General features: G+C 39.5%; 1 protein-coding gene across 6 annotated transcripts in view; it reads left to right on the plus strand.

Annotated features, from left to right (window-relative positions):
• LOC117298305 (mitogen-activated protein kinase kinase kinase kinase 4-like) overlaps nucleotides 1-15,758 on the plus strand; it is a 61,098-nt gene that overhangs the window by 24,634 nt on the left and 20,706 nt on the right. For 4 of the 6 annotated variants that reach the window (XM_033781456.1, XM_033781458.1, XM_033781460.1 and 1 more), the window contains exons 7-14: nucleotides 3,760-3,850; nucleotides 4,105-4,290; nucleotides 5,345-5,423; nucleotides 5,863-6,029; nucleotides 7,343-7,369; nucleotides 9,915-9,996; nucleotides 10,314-10,615; nucleotides 12,993-13,076. In XM_033781456.1, the coding sequence (XP_033637347.1) occupies nucleotides 3,760-3,850; nucleotides 4,105-4,290; nucleotides 5,345-5,423; nucleotides 5,863-6,029; nucleotides 7,343-7,369; nucleotides 9,915-9,996; nucleotides 10,314-10,615; nucleotides 12,993-13,076 (1,018 nt within the window). The remainder of the gene's footprint in view (nucleotides 1-3,759; nucleotides 3,851-4,104; nucleotides 4,291-5,344; nucleotides 5,424-5,862; nucleotides 6,030-7,342; nucleotides 7,370-9,914; nucleotides 9,997-10,313; nucleotides 10,616-12,992; nucleotides 13,077-15,758) is intronic. The other 2 variants (XM_033781459.1, XM_033781457.1) reach the window with 2 other exon arrangements.

Genomic DNA, 15,758 nt, shown 5'->3' on the forward strand with positions numbered 1-15,758 from the left:
GGTTACTGCAGGGAAAGCCAATGGCTTGGCGTTTGCCTTTAGAAATGTACAGAAAGTCTTTTATCTGGAATTTGTTGTGTCCGTTCTGCTGGTATGAAATTAGGCCATGTGTTGCAGAACTTATAACTTCATTTTTAAATGTAGTGTGAAACTTTCCAACTCACTAAACAAATTCAAGACAGTTTAAAAACTCATCCCTGTAGAGAAGCATTTTGTTAATTTTCTTTTTCTTATTTTGTTATGCTACTTTCATTGCTTGTTGGTTGTTTTTTGTAGGGCAGCGCCGTTTGCGGCGGTTACTGGCACTTACATGTATATAATTCAAATTTCCATTGTTATTATAAATATTATTAATTATTGTCTAAATTTTGTTAGACTGCAAGCTAATAAACTGTTCGTTTTGTTGCTACAAGTTTCTTTACATCTCTGCAAAGTTTGAGTGTATTCCAGCAGTACTGCAACACAAATTTGATCTTGGCTCTAATATTTACTCAAGGTTGTATGTTGTGCATGATATTCATACAGTTCACTTTGTGCAACTGTCAACAGTGTCATACAATGTACAATGTACACACACACTCAACTCAAGGAGGAAGAAAATGTAAAAGGTTTGCAGGGGTCAATGACAGTGAGTTACTGTGCATAGCCTTTAGCCATAAACCCACATTGGAGAACCTTTGCCAACAACTCATTATAATGTGTAGGCCTATTATACTGCCATTTAATAATAACATGGGGAGTGTACATTGTTGGTGTAGCAGCAGTCTGTACATTGGTTGTACTAATGCTGTGTAGGGTTTTGTAATGCACCTGGTGGGGAGGTAAACTACAGTACAATCTATGATGTACATGTACTATATTGATGCGCTACATTTGTACAATGTGTACATGTACTTTGTAGTTTTGAAAGCATAGAATGCTTTATGGTTATGTTAAGTACGTATAGGCCTGCGTAATTCATTTTATGCGAAAGCAAAACTTCCTTGCTCACCTGTCTAGTCCATAATGTTAAATGTTTTTTGGCCTAATTGGCCTTATTGTTCATGCAGTGTCAAGGATATTGCTGGGCCCGATTTCATAAAGCCCATCCAGGCTTTAATTGGGCATAGAGGCAATCACCTCCATTGCCTCCATGAAGTATCAGGCTTGAAGATCCAAAGTAGGACAAGTCAAAATCATCCTTTGTCAAAATCATCATCACCAGGGCCCAATTTCATGGAGAAGCTTTAAAAAAAGCAGAAAATACTGCTTGACATGTCTACCGTTGAATCATTCGGCCATACAGCGGATCATTTACCATGCAGGGTCGTATCATAATCAGTGGCACATCACACTTCTATCATTTGTTGATCTTCCGTACTCTCAGAATAACTGAAGCGGGAGGTGAGAAGGTCAATGTTAATAATAGTCTTATCGTTGGCAAGTCACTATCGCTGTGCTACTTGCAGAGTGGATTGTTCCATTAATCTGGGCTGGCAATATGGTGACTGTGCTATATTCCGACACCCTTTTGTTCCTACACCCTTATGTTCCCACAACCCTACATTATGTTCAAACAATCATCCAGTGGTCCAGTGGTTAGTCTGCAGGACTTGCAGTTACAAGGTTCTGGGTTCAAGTGTTATCCTCTACTAGTAACGGAATCTTAATTTCGTGATTTTTGCAGTTCATATTCATTTTACATATGCCTCTATGACATAGATCGTTGTTTGTGTGAGAGAGATTAGCTCCCACATTTTCTTTGAAATCTTAAAAACCGTACTTGAAATGAAATTTTACCAAAGTTGCATACATGTAGGCATATATATTCTGTGACTAAAAAAAAATACCACCTTTTGAAATGAAATCACAGAATGGTACAGTATATTCATGTAGGATTTTAAAAGCAACCAAACTGTTCCAAAAACCCAAGGTATTTTTTTGCCTTAAAAATTCCTTGATGTAGTACATTTTAAGTGTGCAGTTCATGTTCATCAGGTTTAGCTGTGTGTACATACATGTATAGGATTTGACATTCCTGTAATTGTGTCATGTCTCCTGCATTATATGGATAATAATATGTCCAGCATCTCACTGCCTGAGGGATGTCATTAGCAATGCACAGTGACAGTAGCATCATTTCCAGTCTTTAGTCATGTAGGTCGAGCGGGAAGCAGTTGCATGTACCATTGAGGGCAACGGGATGAAGGGATTGCGTGTGTGTTTAAGCTACTACACACTAACTCACTGTGTGGCTTCTTGAAGTCAGGAGTTGATGGCTGGGGGGCCTACTAGAGCTGGTGGAGTTAATGAAGCAGATTGGAGGGGGGGGGGGGGCAGGGTAGCGCTGTTGTCTACATCTTCCTCCATGCCTACATGTAGTAGTACTGCGTGGGGGATTTTTTTCTTTTTTTAAGGGTTCTACTCTGACAAATAATTGTCGCATGCAGTGAGGACGTGTGTGTGATTATTAAACATGCATGTTAGCATAGTGGGGTGGAAAAACTCTCATTAAGTGTACATATGTAGATTCATTGCTCGCATGATCATGGAATATTATTATATGGTACAAATTGAACTGTCGTTTACATACATAAGTGTGCAATGTGTACGCCTGTGTACCCTCTGAATGACATTGATCGAGAGCAACTTAAGGGCCATGTACTTTGTGCTGTAGTGTACAAAATGTAGATGTTCAGTGCCTAGTGCAATTTAAATTGTGCATTAAAGTAAAATTTAACTGTTGATACCCTTTGAGTCTAATACGATGAGTATGTGTGTGTACTATTAATGGAGTACATGTAGTGTATTTCATTAGCTTGCCCAGGTCGACCCTGGAGTGCGTTTTGGCGACCCCAACCAAAAACTGTTTCGGTTGTTGGTCGTTGGTTCTGCTGTTCAGACTGAATGATAACAGAGTTGTGAGCTCGGTTACCGTATTGGTTATGACGTCAGAAACAGTTTTTGGTTGGGGTCGCCAAAACGCACTCCAGATGTGTCATCAGGGTGAGATCCTGACAAGAGAAATAGACCTTATGCATGTGACGTAATGTGAGTAGAGCATCCTCGCCTAGATGTCAAAAGGAGGTTGTTCATTGGCCAGTCTTATGCGCCGCACATGCAAATTTGTGCGTGTCTTTTGTTTCATTATCAGTTTATCTCTAAGATGGTGGCTGGATGTTGAACGCCAACTTCCCCTGGCATTTGTACCAATGCATCCTGGGACAGCCGTCTGAAACTCTGAGTTGAATGAAAAGATCCCAAATTTTTCTCATGATTCGATGTAAAACTGCAACATTAAATTATTTTACAAGCTGGGTTTAAAGGATTTGGGTTAAAGGATTTGGGTAATTTTTGTAACGAAAAACACAATGTCCACAGATTTACATCAAACTTACACTGTTTGAAGGTAATGATAGTAGAAAACGTACCTTAAAATATTACTTGCTAAGGTGCTAATAATTTTCGTCTCATGATCACTGAGACGAAAATTATTTTTATGACATTGTTTTACTCATTTCTCAAAAACTACAGCACCTCAGCATGTAATATTTTCAGGGAAGCTTTCTACTATCATTATCTTCAAACTGTGTAAGTTTAGTGTAAATCTGTGGACATTGTGTTTTTTGTCCTACAAAAAGTACCTACTGCATGTACATGTATACCCTTTAGTATAAAAGTACACCTTCTGACAAAAACAACATCAACTAAATGCTCACAAAGTCATGCATTGGACGTTTTTTAATAACTAATTTCTCAATTGTTTTTGTATTCTTCCAGGGTCTAAGCCATCTCCATGCCAACCATGTAATCCACAGAGACATAAAAGGACAAAATGTGTTGCTGACAGAGGACGCTGAGGTCAAACTAGGTCAGCCTCTTTCATGAATTAACAATTAACTAATTATTATTTCCTTAAAATTAATGTATCCTAAATCATTCTCCTCCAAGTTGAACAATCCTTTTCCATAAAACTTCTTAAGGGGTATTTGTAATTAAATAAATTATATTGAAAGTGAAGAGAAAGTTTGGCAGTAATAGAAAAATAAACGTTATTGTTTAGCATTCTGTTTGACGGCCAATAGACAAAAAATAACACACATTTTAAAACTATTTCCTTAACAGTTGACTTTGGAGTGAGTGCTCAGTTGGACAAGACTATCGGCCGTAGAAACACCTTCATCGGTACCCCGTATTGGATGGCACCGGAGGTCATTGCGTGTGATGAGAATCCTGATGCCACATACGATAACCGTAGCGATCTGTGGTCGCTAGGGATCACTGCATTGGAGATGGCAGAGGGACAACCACGTAAGTTTGGTCTGACTCTCATGGGGGCCTGTTCCACAAAGAATGTTGGTTGCGTGCCAATCAGAAAGGTATAGCCCCCTGGCATATATGTCACACTCACAAAAAGCGCCACCCCTAAGGTCGAAAGGAGGCAGATTATTGGACGATAGCTGTTCTTTGCGCGTAAAACATTTGCGAAACCTCAGTGTACACCTGGTAGCGTTTTGCATTATGCAAGGGTCTATTGATTTCTATAGACTCCTCACACAGTGTGGAACGCACCTCTGAACAATATGGGTCAACTATTTCCATCATTTTGGAAGTCAAATCTCAAAGGGCATGTTTGTGCATGGTTTTGACTCCAAAAATGACAGAAGGGTGAGTCGTGTGTCAGTGCACTGCGGGATAGGCAAGGGGTCTATAGACCTTTATCATGGTGCGACAATCATGATTTTCTTCCATTCAAATCAAAGGATCGTAACCAAGATTGGAAGGAGAAACAGTCTGGTTGCTTTTTCGTGCAATGGATTTGTTATTTACTGCTGGTACAATGTTAAAAGGAACATGGCCAAGGTGGTGGCAGAATGATAAAGGTGTACAGTAAGAGACTTGGGTCCCTCTGCCAAGCACTCTATGTACAACAGTCACCAACAGCAGAATGATGCAAAATATGCAACAGACCTTAAGGCACAGCGCTCTGGAAACATAGGATGCCTAATGTGCATATATGGATTATGTGCCATACTTGTTACATGGCACACTGGTAAAAAAAAATAGGAAATAGAGTCTCATAATGTAAGCTCAGTTTTCAATCTGGTAGAACTCGAGCCTATTTTGTCAAATTCAACCAGTATGATTGACTTCAGCCATGAAGCAATGGAGTAGGGTCTCATTCCCGCAAACCAATAATCTGTGGAGTTATATTTTAGAGTGCAATGGTACAAAATTTTGCTTACTCTCGACTGTTGTACGCAGTTTATTTGGTGAACGTGCAGTTTATGATAATTGCAGGATGCATTTGTCAACTTGCAAGCATTTGTTAACACACTCAAACTTCGTTCTCTCTTTGTTACAGCCCTTTGTGATATGCACCCCATGAGGGCGCTCTTTCTAATCCCTAGAAACCCACCACCCAGGATGAAGAGCAAGAAATGGTAAGATCATAAAAAGCTCCCTCTTAATTTGCATATCTCTTGCTTTCGGTTTTTTTAATTGGAACACAATTAATATCTTTATTAAAAGTGAGCCAATTTTTGTTTGTGTATACTTTTGAATTGGTGTTTATCTTGAGTTTAAAAGCCCTAAACTCTGTGCAGTCTGGAGCATTGGTGATTTTTGTTAATTTGTTGTGAAGTAAAACTGGTTTTTCACGCATGACAGCTCGATACACAAGCTTGTGCATCGTGTGAACCCTGCCTTGGATGCAGCAAAAGTCTGGTTCATACTTCCTGCGAAAGCTTCGTCGAAGCAAATTTTCTTGCGTCACAATTGGAACAATTGCATACCGATGGTTGCGTCACCAAAATTCGCTTAGCACTCGCATTCGAGGTATGAAGTATGAACCATGTATTTCTAAATTTATTTATATATTAGGAGTAAGAAGTTCTCCAACTTTTGCGAGAAGTGTTTGGTTAAGAACTACCACGATCGCCCCAACACACAGCAGCTCCTGAAGCACCCATACATCAAAGACTTGCCCAACGAGAGGCAGGTTCGAATCCAACTCAAGGACCACATCGATCGCACTAAGAAGAAAAGAGGTAAGTCCAGGACTGAATTGTCTTGGTCCGCGTGGGATTTGAGATTCAATTAAACAATTTCAATTGGAGACTTTTGAACGCTAGGTGGCAGCAGTCATACCAGGTAACTTTTCATTGATAACGTCAGTCTGAGCATAGACCTTTTTGCAAATACCCATTGCAAAAGTGCTAACTGTTGAATGAGGTGCATGCTGGTCTATTTAAACGCTAGCTAGACCAGCATGCGCGCCTCATTCCATTGCATGCGCGTGTACTGTGTATTTGCGATAAAGTCTACGCTCACATTTTCAAGTCCAATGGATTTACCTGGTAAGTCTGCTGTCACCTAGAGTTCCCAAAAGTCTCCCATTGCTGTATTGGTTTATTTGATTTGCAGAAAGACATTGGGGCTTGACGATTCAGACAAAAGTTGTGGTCAACCTTTTTGGGCTAACAGAACTTTTGGAAGCTGTCCATTAACCCTCTTACTCTTATTGACATTGCCCAGTGAGTTGACCAACCATTTGAAACCATTCCATTAAATGGTTTTTGTGTTGTGGCACACCTGTACATGGACATTAGAGCTGTTCTGTGCCTGGCAAGACTTTGCACAGTATAAAAGTATAGACTGTGTCGAGTGCAATTGTTGAAAGTAGGACTCTCGTTAGTGATCCCCAGAGGTTCTATTTTATGTCGGCGCTTACCTCTAAAAAAATGGAAAGGTCCTGGGATTGCTGAACGCCCAAACAATGAGAGTAGGGGGGTTAAAAAAGATAAAGAGTCAGGCAAAATAACTTTACTTATAAGTTTATCTTCAAAAATAATCTGTAGCTTTTCATCCACACCTGTTTGCCATCTTGTTTCCGTGCATAAGGCATTCTAAAAACCCACTTAATAAAACTCCAGCATTTTTCGGCATGTACTATTGATTGAGAACAGATAATTCTGATTCTCATTCAGACTCTGTGTTCTGCCAGAATAAACATTTTCACAAAGCACATGTAAAACAACTTGTTTTGTGTATATACAGACATTTCCTGGACAAAATGTCTTCTATCAAGAAGTTCATTACATTATGCTGTATAAGCCTTTGACCTTTTTGAAATATGATGGACACTGTAGGAGTGCGCTATATGGTTTGGGTGTACACTGACAAATTAACTCGAACCTAATTTCACCCAAACCCAACTAGTGTCATAGTATTGTGTCCTGCCATATCTCAAAGTGGCTTATTGGTAAGTTACGGTGGTAAGTTTACTGGCCTGATGTTCCATGTAGGAAGTTCATATTTAACGCCTTGTTTTCCCCTCAATGGTAATTTCTTGCTGCATCAGGACAGGGTGTAGCTGTCCCAATTCATGGTAACTACGCCATCATCATTTATACGTGGTTTGGTTACTTAATTTCTTTCCATATACATGTAGTATAGCAGATATGTGATGGGGTTGTGCCTTTGTTGATACAGGCATGGAATTTGGCACATAGTCAGAGTGTGTCAAAAGAAAGCTTTGGCTATTATATAGGCCATACCAAGTAGAATAACAAGCAATGACAGCCATTTTGGAATTTTTTTTTTTAAACTGCATGATATTGTACATTTTTTTTCAAAATTCAAATATACAGGTATGCGTGTGATTTTTTCCTTCTTCACAGACCTCAGAAAAGTACTGATTACATGTATACAGTGCTAACACACATCTGTGTAAAGGGTAAAACCAAATGATGTTCTTTATCCCAGATTCAACTTTAACATCTATTAAATCGTTGCAGTGCACTGCTAAAATAAAGGATTTGAACGGCCTCTACCTACCGGGCCATCTTGGTGGTCTATTAGGTAAAGGTATTGAGTTTGAATGCCTCCCGAGGATATGCCTGTGAAGTTTGTGATTTCACAGAACTCTGATAGTATTGAGTATACAAGAGCTTACACATATCAGTGTAAGGGTAAAGCCACCTACAAAAATTCAAATAGCCAAATTTTTTTTCTCATGACATACTCTGACTGCGTGCCAATATTCACACTTGTATCATCAAAGGCAGAATTCCACCGAAATATTTCTCCTATCTGCTTCACTAAAAGTTTGTTCACCTTTCCCCCCTCATGATTGGATTTCTTTTCATGTTCAAGGCTGGTTCATACCCAACATGCGAAGTTACTTTTTCTGTACTTGAAGTGTTCAGATTTTGCATCAAAATGTTTGCCGTCTGGGGCCAATCCTATTAAGCTAGACTAATATGGACAAACTTGCTGAGCTGGAGTTGGTTAACCAGTCAAGTTGCCTTGTAATGTACATGCATTATGACCGGTGTCCTGTTTATTATTGCTAAGGAGATACATTGTTAAGCAATATGTTTTTGCATAACAACTTTCTAAAGTCTGACCCACAATCATTGCTGCTGCAGCCATTTTCTTCCATCCTTGATTTTGTAAGTTAAACTATTTGACAAAATGTGAAAGTGGCTTTGGTTTTTCAATCTGAAATTCCAGAGTTTGAGCATTGAATAATTTTGCAAATAAAGTGAAAACACATTTTGCAGAGTAAATGTAGCAATGTTGTTATATATGGGCCTTAGTGAAACTTCTGTTGCAGTGGCAAAGGCCATTCTTGGAGCATGCCAACACGAACGCATTGCAACAGTGAAATAGTCAAACATAGAAAAATAGTTAATCGGCGGACGTTTCGACCCTGGCAGAGTCTTTCTTGAAGGCTGAAAATATTTGCATGAAGTATAATCCAACCCCCAGTAATCTCCTCAGTTATGTGGAATTTTAGTTCTTCATTTTCCCAGATTTTACTCTTACAGTACCTATCTTTTCAACAGTCAGTTACAGTGCACCATGTTTGTAATGTTTTTAAGCAATAATTTCTTTCTACATAAAACTTAGTGAATGCATGATGCTCTCCATTTACCATTGGTGGTACATACAAGTAGATTGTGAACTGTAAACACTGCCCTCTATTGATCAGTAAACACCTTTGGTTGTACAAGGTGTTGTGAATGTTTAACACCCGTTTCAGACAGGAAGGCCAGAGTCACGCCGAACCAAAAAGATTAGGAACGACTCTAGGTCAACTCAAATAAATTTTGGTTTCAGACCGGCAAACTTACCAAAACATTTACATTGGCTCGGCTCATGACAAGATCGACGTCTGAAGACAAGGCGCTCCAGAGTCGTTCTGAACGACTGCAACAGTCAATATTTCGACTTCTAGCCATGCAGTCGCTCCTAACTATTTCAGACGTCAAATGTACAAATTTGATTCGGCGCGACTCTGGATGGCCTGTCTGAAACAGGTGTAAGTTTGTTTTGTTTACATGCAACGTCATTTCTTTGACCCTTGTACACTGACCCCTGACCCTTTTACATGACCCCTGACCCTTACATGACCCGTGACCTCAATGTTGCAAACCATTCCCTCCTCCAATCATCTACATGTTAGCATTGTCTGATTCGCTGTTCATGATCATTATGATTTAAGAGTAAATGTAAAAAGAGCCAGACTGTTTTTTCACTTCCAGTTTCAGTTTTAAGCAGAGCTGCCAACTGCCTGATTTTGCAGGAAGTTTCCTGAAGATAAACCAATCTATCCATGTTCTGAAGAACAAATTGGACAATCTCCCCAATTATGGAAGTTTTTATGTTGAATGTAATTCTAAATATCTTCTTGATTGTTGTACAACAACTACCTGATGCAATGTGCAAAGTTTGGCAGCTCTGGGTTATGTACAGTACTGTGTTATGATTTCTAGAAAAAAAGGTGTGTTTTGTTGAAATTTTTTGAAAGATTTGCCACAGAAAGATCTTTACCCTTAAGAAACCATTTATTTCTGCTTACCATAAGCTAAACATGTTCTGATCAGTGAATAAAGTCTTTGCTTATTTTTTGTTTTGAAATGAAATAGTTGAGGATTCAGCAACAGATTACGATTACAACAGTAACGAGAGTGACGAGGATGCTGAAATAGAAGATGAGGGAGAACCAAGGTACATGTAATAATAATAATAATAATAATAATAATAACATTGGTTTTATTTACCGCACTTATCCACCAATAAGGTGCTCAAGGTGCTTGAACAAAGAGAGATGCTTTTTAAGACAGGTTTTGAGGCTTTAATGGTTGATGAGTCCGATTTATGTAGCAGCTTATGAGGGTTTGACAAGGTGCTGTGGTACAACCTTTTGTAAGACTGCGGTACAACTTTTTGTAAGATAATCATTCTTGGTCCTGCTTCGTTAAAATTATTGCAACGGACACATAGAATTAACAGTAACTGTATTTGTGCCTGTGTGTCTTAATTAGTTCAATGTTACCGGGTCCGAGTGAGGCCACCCTACGGAAGAACTTTGCCCGCCTCCAAGCTGAGGAGGGTCGCCGGAGGGAGCCCCCTCCCTCTAGGTACAGACCCCCAGAGAATCTCCGCCCGATTCCCTTGCAGCAAGCACCGCCCCAAGGTAGACCGCAGCAGCCACCCCAGGGCAGACTGCCACAGCAGCAGCAGCAGGGCAGGCCGCAGCAACCACAGGGCCCACCCCAACGGCCACTCAGCATGCAGCACCCTCCACCACAGAACAAGCAACAGGCTAGGTTAAGTCAAGCTGTTGGTAAGTGGATGTTTTTGAAACGATCCTTCCTGATCTCATTGAAACTGTTTTGTTGGTTTGGTTGTTGCTTGTTTGTGTTTTTAAGTGGAGGGAAGGGACTGGAAAAGCACCATCAATTCAAAATCAGCAGAATATATGCTAAAATGGTATCCATGATTTAGTAATTTTTAGAATGGTGTAAGTAATTGTACCTTGATGAAAAGGTGAAAACATTTTAGCTCGTCTTTGCACCATTATTTCATTGAAAGGGACATGTTGCCTTTGGATTGGGTGCTTAATGCTATAAACATTTTTGACAGAAGTATAGTGAACTTTGCTGATTTTGAAATCTTGGTGTTTCCAAACTCTGAAGACCTTTTCACATTGGAGAGATTTCCCAGGAAATATCTGGGGGAAAGTTTGGTTGATCTTTTTACACTTGATTGCTAACCTTCGCGGAAGCTTTTTTCCCTGCGGGTAGCTACCCCTGCTTGGGAGTAAGTTTAAAGGCACTGGACACTTTTGGTAATTGACAAAGACCAAATTCTCACTTGGTGTATCCCAACATATGCATAAAATAACCAAGAAGTTGCAAGAAAGTAATGAAAGATGGGTGGTGATGGGTGCTAAAATCCCCAAGGACTTTCCAATGGGTTAAAATCCCTAGGAATTTGTGTTGTGAAAAGTGCTTGTTGAGTTTGAAACTTGTTGGTGGTTTGGGAAGTCATTGTTGGCTTCATTACCTCTTGGTTTTTAGGGTAGAGCCTCTTTTAGAAATGTTGGAAGCCTTCCTTGGATGTCCAAGATGGATGTCTTCCCAGTTTTAAACGCAGGCAACTCCCAAATTGTCTCCGAGGTATTGTAACGGATTGGTAGAGCTGACAAAACAGTCCCAGACAGTGTTTCTGCAATCAAATTCGTGGAATAACAAACCTGTGGTGATTTTGGCTCAGTCCGTTGTGTGAGTCAGAAGAAGAAAGTGAAAAACCATGCATAAATTTCAGCATGTAAACTCATTGTCCTTAAATTTTCAGACACAGTCTTTCAGGATGTGAATTCATTTCAGGGTGAAATACAAAAAAAAAAATCACATAAAAGAATAATTCTCAAATGAACTTCATCATCAGGAAGCTTTCAGGGAGAAATATTTCACCCAAAAAAAAATTGTTCTAGTATGAACTTGAAAACCAGGAAGCTTTCAGATTAAAATTACAATGTCTGACCAATTCAGTATAATACCTTCATCTTCTTCCTTTTCAAACACTGATACAACACCATTTTTATTGACTGCACCCTGAAGACTCATCTCAACCCAACACATTTTCAAAGGTTTTCCTAATCCTGTTTTTTACACCAGGTTGTGAAAAAAAAATTCACAGATTGAGTTAAAGAGAAAGTTATCTTTAAAAGGTGTGGTGAAATCTATCCAAATTCTAAATGTATATTTCTCTAAGGAGGTGGTTTATTTTGCAAAAGCTTTTGAGGGGATAATTCTACCTGTTCTGATATATTTGTCACTGTCTAGCACAAATTTCAGAATATCAAGTTGGATTCAGTTTCAAAGAAATTGATTTTGAAAAATCGAAATGTGAGTTACTGTGGAACTGCCAATTACATGTAGCCTAAAGGCCCGGTCCCACTGCAGCGATAACGAGAACGATAACGATAACGACGCAAAGAGAACGCATTCTATTGGTTGGATGAGCGTGTGCATATTCTGCGTGGAGCAGTTCAACCAATAAAATGCGTTCTTTTTGCGTTGTGATCGTTATCGTTTTCGCAGTGTGACTCGGCCTTGGGTTCGTATTGGAATTGGTGGATACAGCTAGAGTTTTGACTGTTGCTAAGGGTGTTGCTGGAGGGCGTCTTATCTTCAAGCCTATAGTGACTTCCTTAGCAATAGACGTAGCCACCAATTTCACCACGGCCATACTGGCTTACAACATAGGATGAAATGAAAAACTGAAAGTACATTTTAAGTGGCATGCTTGTTCAGTGCGGGGACAGCTTTATTATGATGTCAATGTATCAATGCATTTGAAAACTTTCAGCATGTTGTACAGTGTGGATGGATATTTCTTGATGTTCCATTTTTGCTGTTTATAGTCTTGTTCTTTGTTGGCTATATTTCATTTTTTTTCCCTCCAAGTTATTTAATCTTCTTTTCGGTGATGGATTGTTAAAACAAAGTTGTGTTCTTCACAATTTGTTCTCTTTTTCTAAAAATCTGTGTTATAAACTCTCATCTTTAGTCATCAATTGATGAACAAAATGACCTATGACCTTGTTGCTAGGCCGCCATGTTGGTTTGATATGTAAGCAGTGCTCAGTCAAGGTGTCAGTGATATGAGTCTTGTGCCACTATTTTTTGCATGACCGTTTGCCTTATCACATGCAGAAGAGCACACCCCACCCCCTACGCCCAAAACGCCCGTCAGGGTTGAGGCCCCCCGGGCTCAGCAAGTAATAACGCAACATATGGGTGAGTATTTTTTTTGAGCGGGAACAAGTCGTGAGCCCCCCTCCTCCCCCTCTCTCTGCCCCCCAGCTAAGCTGAGGCTGTACACTAAGCACGCTTTATAATCATAGTGCATGTTGCTGTGTAATAATAACCGCATGTAGGTACACAAAATCTCGCTACCTTCCTCGTACTTGACTTTATAGCACAATGACTAGTTATCACTGTTCAAATTTGTTTAATGCTGCATATCGAGTGATGCCTTGAGAGTTAACAAAGTCCACATCATGTAGAGACTTAAAACACTATGTGGACTTACACACGTCCACACAGTGTTATTTACAGTGTTGAAGAACAGTGTTCAAAGGAATATCCAGTGACTGCACCACAGAGCTTTGGTATGGGGTGGGGAATAAATGTGGAATTGTTCTCGCTTTAGTTAACCACCCACATGTGTAAATAAAAGTTAGTCCACCAAAACTCCCAAATTGGTTTAGAAGAGAAGACAATTCCAATATGGGGACAGTCAGGACACCAATCTGTGACAGTCTTTCATTTTTTTAAGTTTCATGAAAATGTCACCAAGGAAAAACATTTTCATGGATCTCTTGTTTTGATCCATTTGAAAATAGTTGCACACAGTTCTTTTAATTTATTATGAAAAGAAAATTAAAAAGAACAAATAAATAAATGAATGCTCTTTGTTTAAATTTTGTTTAAAAAGTGGTTTAGCTATGGGCTAGATGGGACTACAACGTTCGTGCAATATACCTGAATACCTGTTTTTGCCTAGATGATTGCAAAAATAACATTTATTTTCCTGTAAATTTATTTCAACTTCGAATCAAAAATCAACAAATACCAATGCGCAAGCGCAGACTGTTGATTGAGGTGCATTGTGGGATAGATAAGGATCAAATTTGGATACCAGCTAGACCACAATGCACCTAATTCCAAGCTTTACGCGCGCGCCCCGGTATTTGCGAAAAGGTCTATAGAAACAATGTACAATTAGTAGTAGTTTAATCACAGATTCGGGTAAATAGTTTCTAGCAAATCTTGGTAGCTGAAGACATTAAAATGCAACACTTAGAGAACAGAAACTCCATCATTGGATGGGGACATTGGACTACTGTAAAATGGGGTGGCTTTGGACAAATTGTACCTATTTTTCCTAGTACTAGTTTAAATTACTCTGATTCTGGGTTTTTTTTTTTTGGGGGGGGGGTCAAAAGTTGTCCAAAGTCGCCCCAGGATTTGGGCTGATTTTGGACAGCCAATTTTAATACCTTGTTTTCCAATCAACACACCTTATGGAGTCAAAAGCTCACTGTTATTGGTGACCACAAACTTGTTTTAAACTGAAAACAGTTTGAAAGGTTTTTACACCTGAAACTACATCAAAACTGAAAACAATTTGAAAGATTTTTAAACCTGAAACTACATCAAAAGGTAAAATAGCGAAAACCAAAAGTTTGACCACCACCAAAAAGAGCTTTTCTCCATTTTAAAGTTTCACGATTCCTGCAAAAGAAAGCATGGGTCCGATTTCACAAAGAGATAAGACTAGTCTTATGTAGGACTAGTCATAAGTTAAGACCAGTTACTGGTCCTAACTTCTGAAGTTAGGACCAGTAACTGGTCTTAACTTATGACTAGTCCTACATACATATCTCTTAGCATTGCCTAGGACTACTCCTAATTTAGGAAGAGTTTTGTGAAATCGACCCCTGTTTATGGTACATAAGGTTTACATAGTCTATGACTAGTTACATTATCATCATGCTCAGTTGCTGTACTAACCCCACCGCCCAGTTTGAACCAATGCCAGCTTGAAGTGACTAAGGGTATGCTGTGAAGTGAATTGTTTATAAGTAATGTTAAGGGTTCCGGTTTCTGGACAACCTGCAAGACATCATTTCTCCTGCTACAACCTGCACTAAACACATTATGATTTGACTGAGGACTAGTAAAAAGAATCTTCATAATGATTCAGCTAGCCACATGTACATGAAATTCATTGCTGCTCATTGCTTCATTTGGCTTCCACTTTTACACATCACATGAAAAATGGACAAACGACAGGTTACGCTACACGTGTCATGCTTTTGACAACCCATTATATAGTCCTTTGCAGCTTGAATTTCTCTCTTGTAGGGGCACCTACAGTATGAGGAAAATGTCAATACCTATTGGAACTTTGCAAAGGGCACCACAGCAAAAGCACATGGCACCAAGGCAATTGCTGTGGGTGCCGTTGGTTGTTTCGAGGCCTGCCTTTGATGTTTGACATCGCTATTAATATTCCAGTGCAAGCTCAAATCACTATACATTGTGTGTTTACCCACGGATTTGCTCGGACATCACATAACGAATGCCCTTGGTCTGCTCGGATTTCTTGGCTCTGACTTTAGTCCTTGGGTTCTTTCCAAATCGCAGCTTAGGCTCTGTCTCCAGCTGCAGTCTTCGTTTAATGTTAGAAAAATCGTACAGAAAGTACACTACTCCAAAATTTATGACAGAGCCCAAGCTGGAGGCTGAGTCCAAGTAGAGGTTTGGAAAAAGGCACTTTACGTCGGATAACAGATGACAGATACCACGACCTGAAAACACCTTAGGCCACAATACCAAACAATATGAATGAACCAAAGGTGATGTTTGTAAGATGGGCCTTCTAGTGCAACAGAACGATCCATTAAGCCCCGC

This window comes from Asterias rubens, chromosome 13 (assembly GCF_902459465.1).
Source record: "Asterias rubens chromosome 13, eAstRub1.3, whole genome shotgun sequence".
Taxonomy (NCBI): Eukaryota; Metazoa; Echinodermata; class Asteroidea; order Forcipulatida; family Asteriidae; genus Asterias; species Asterias rubens.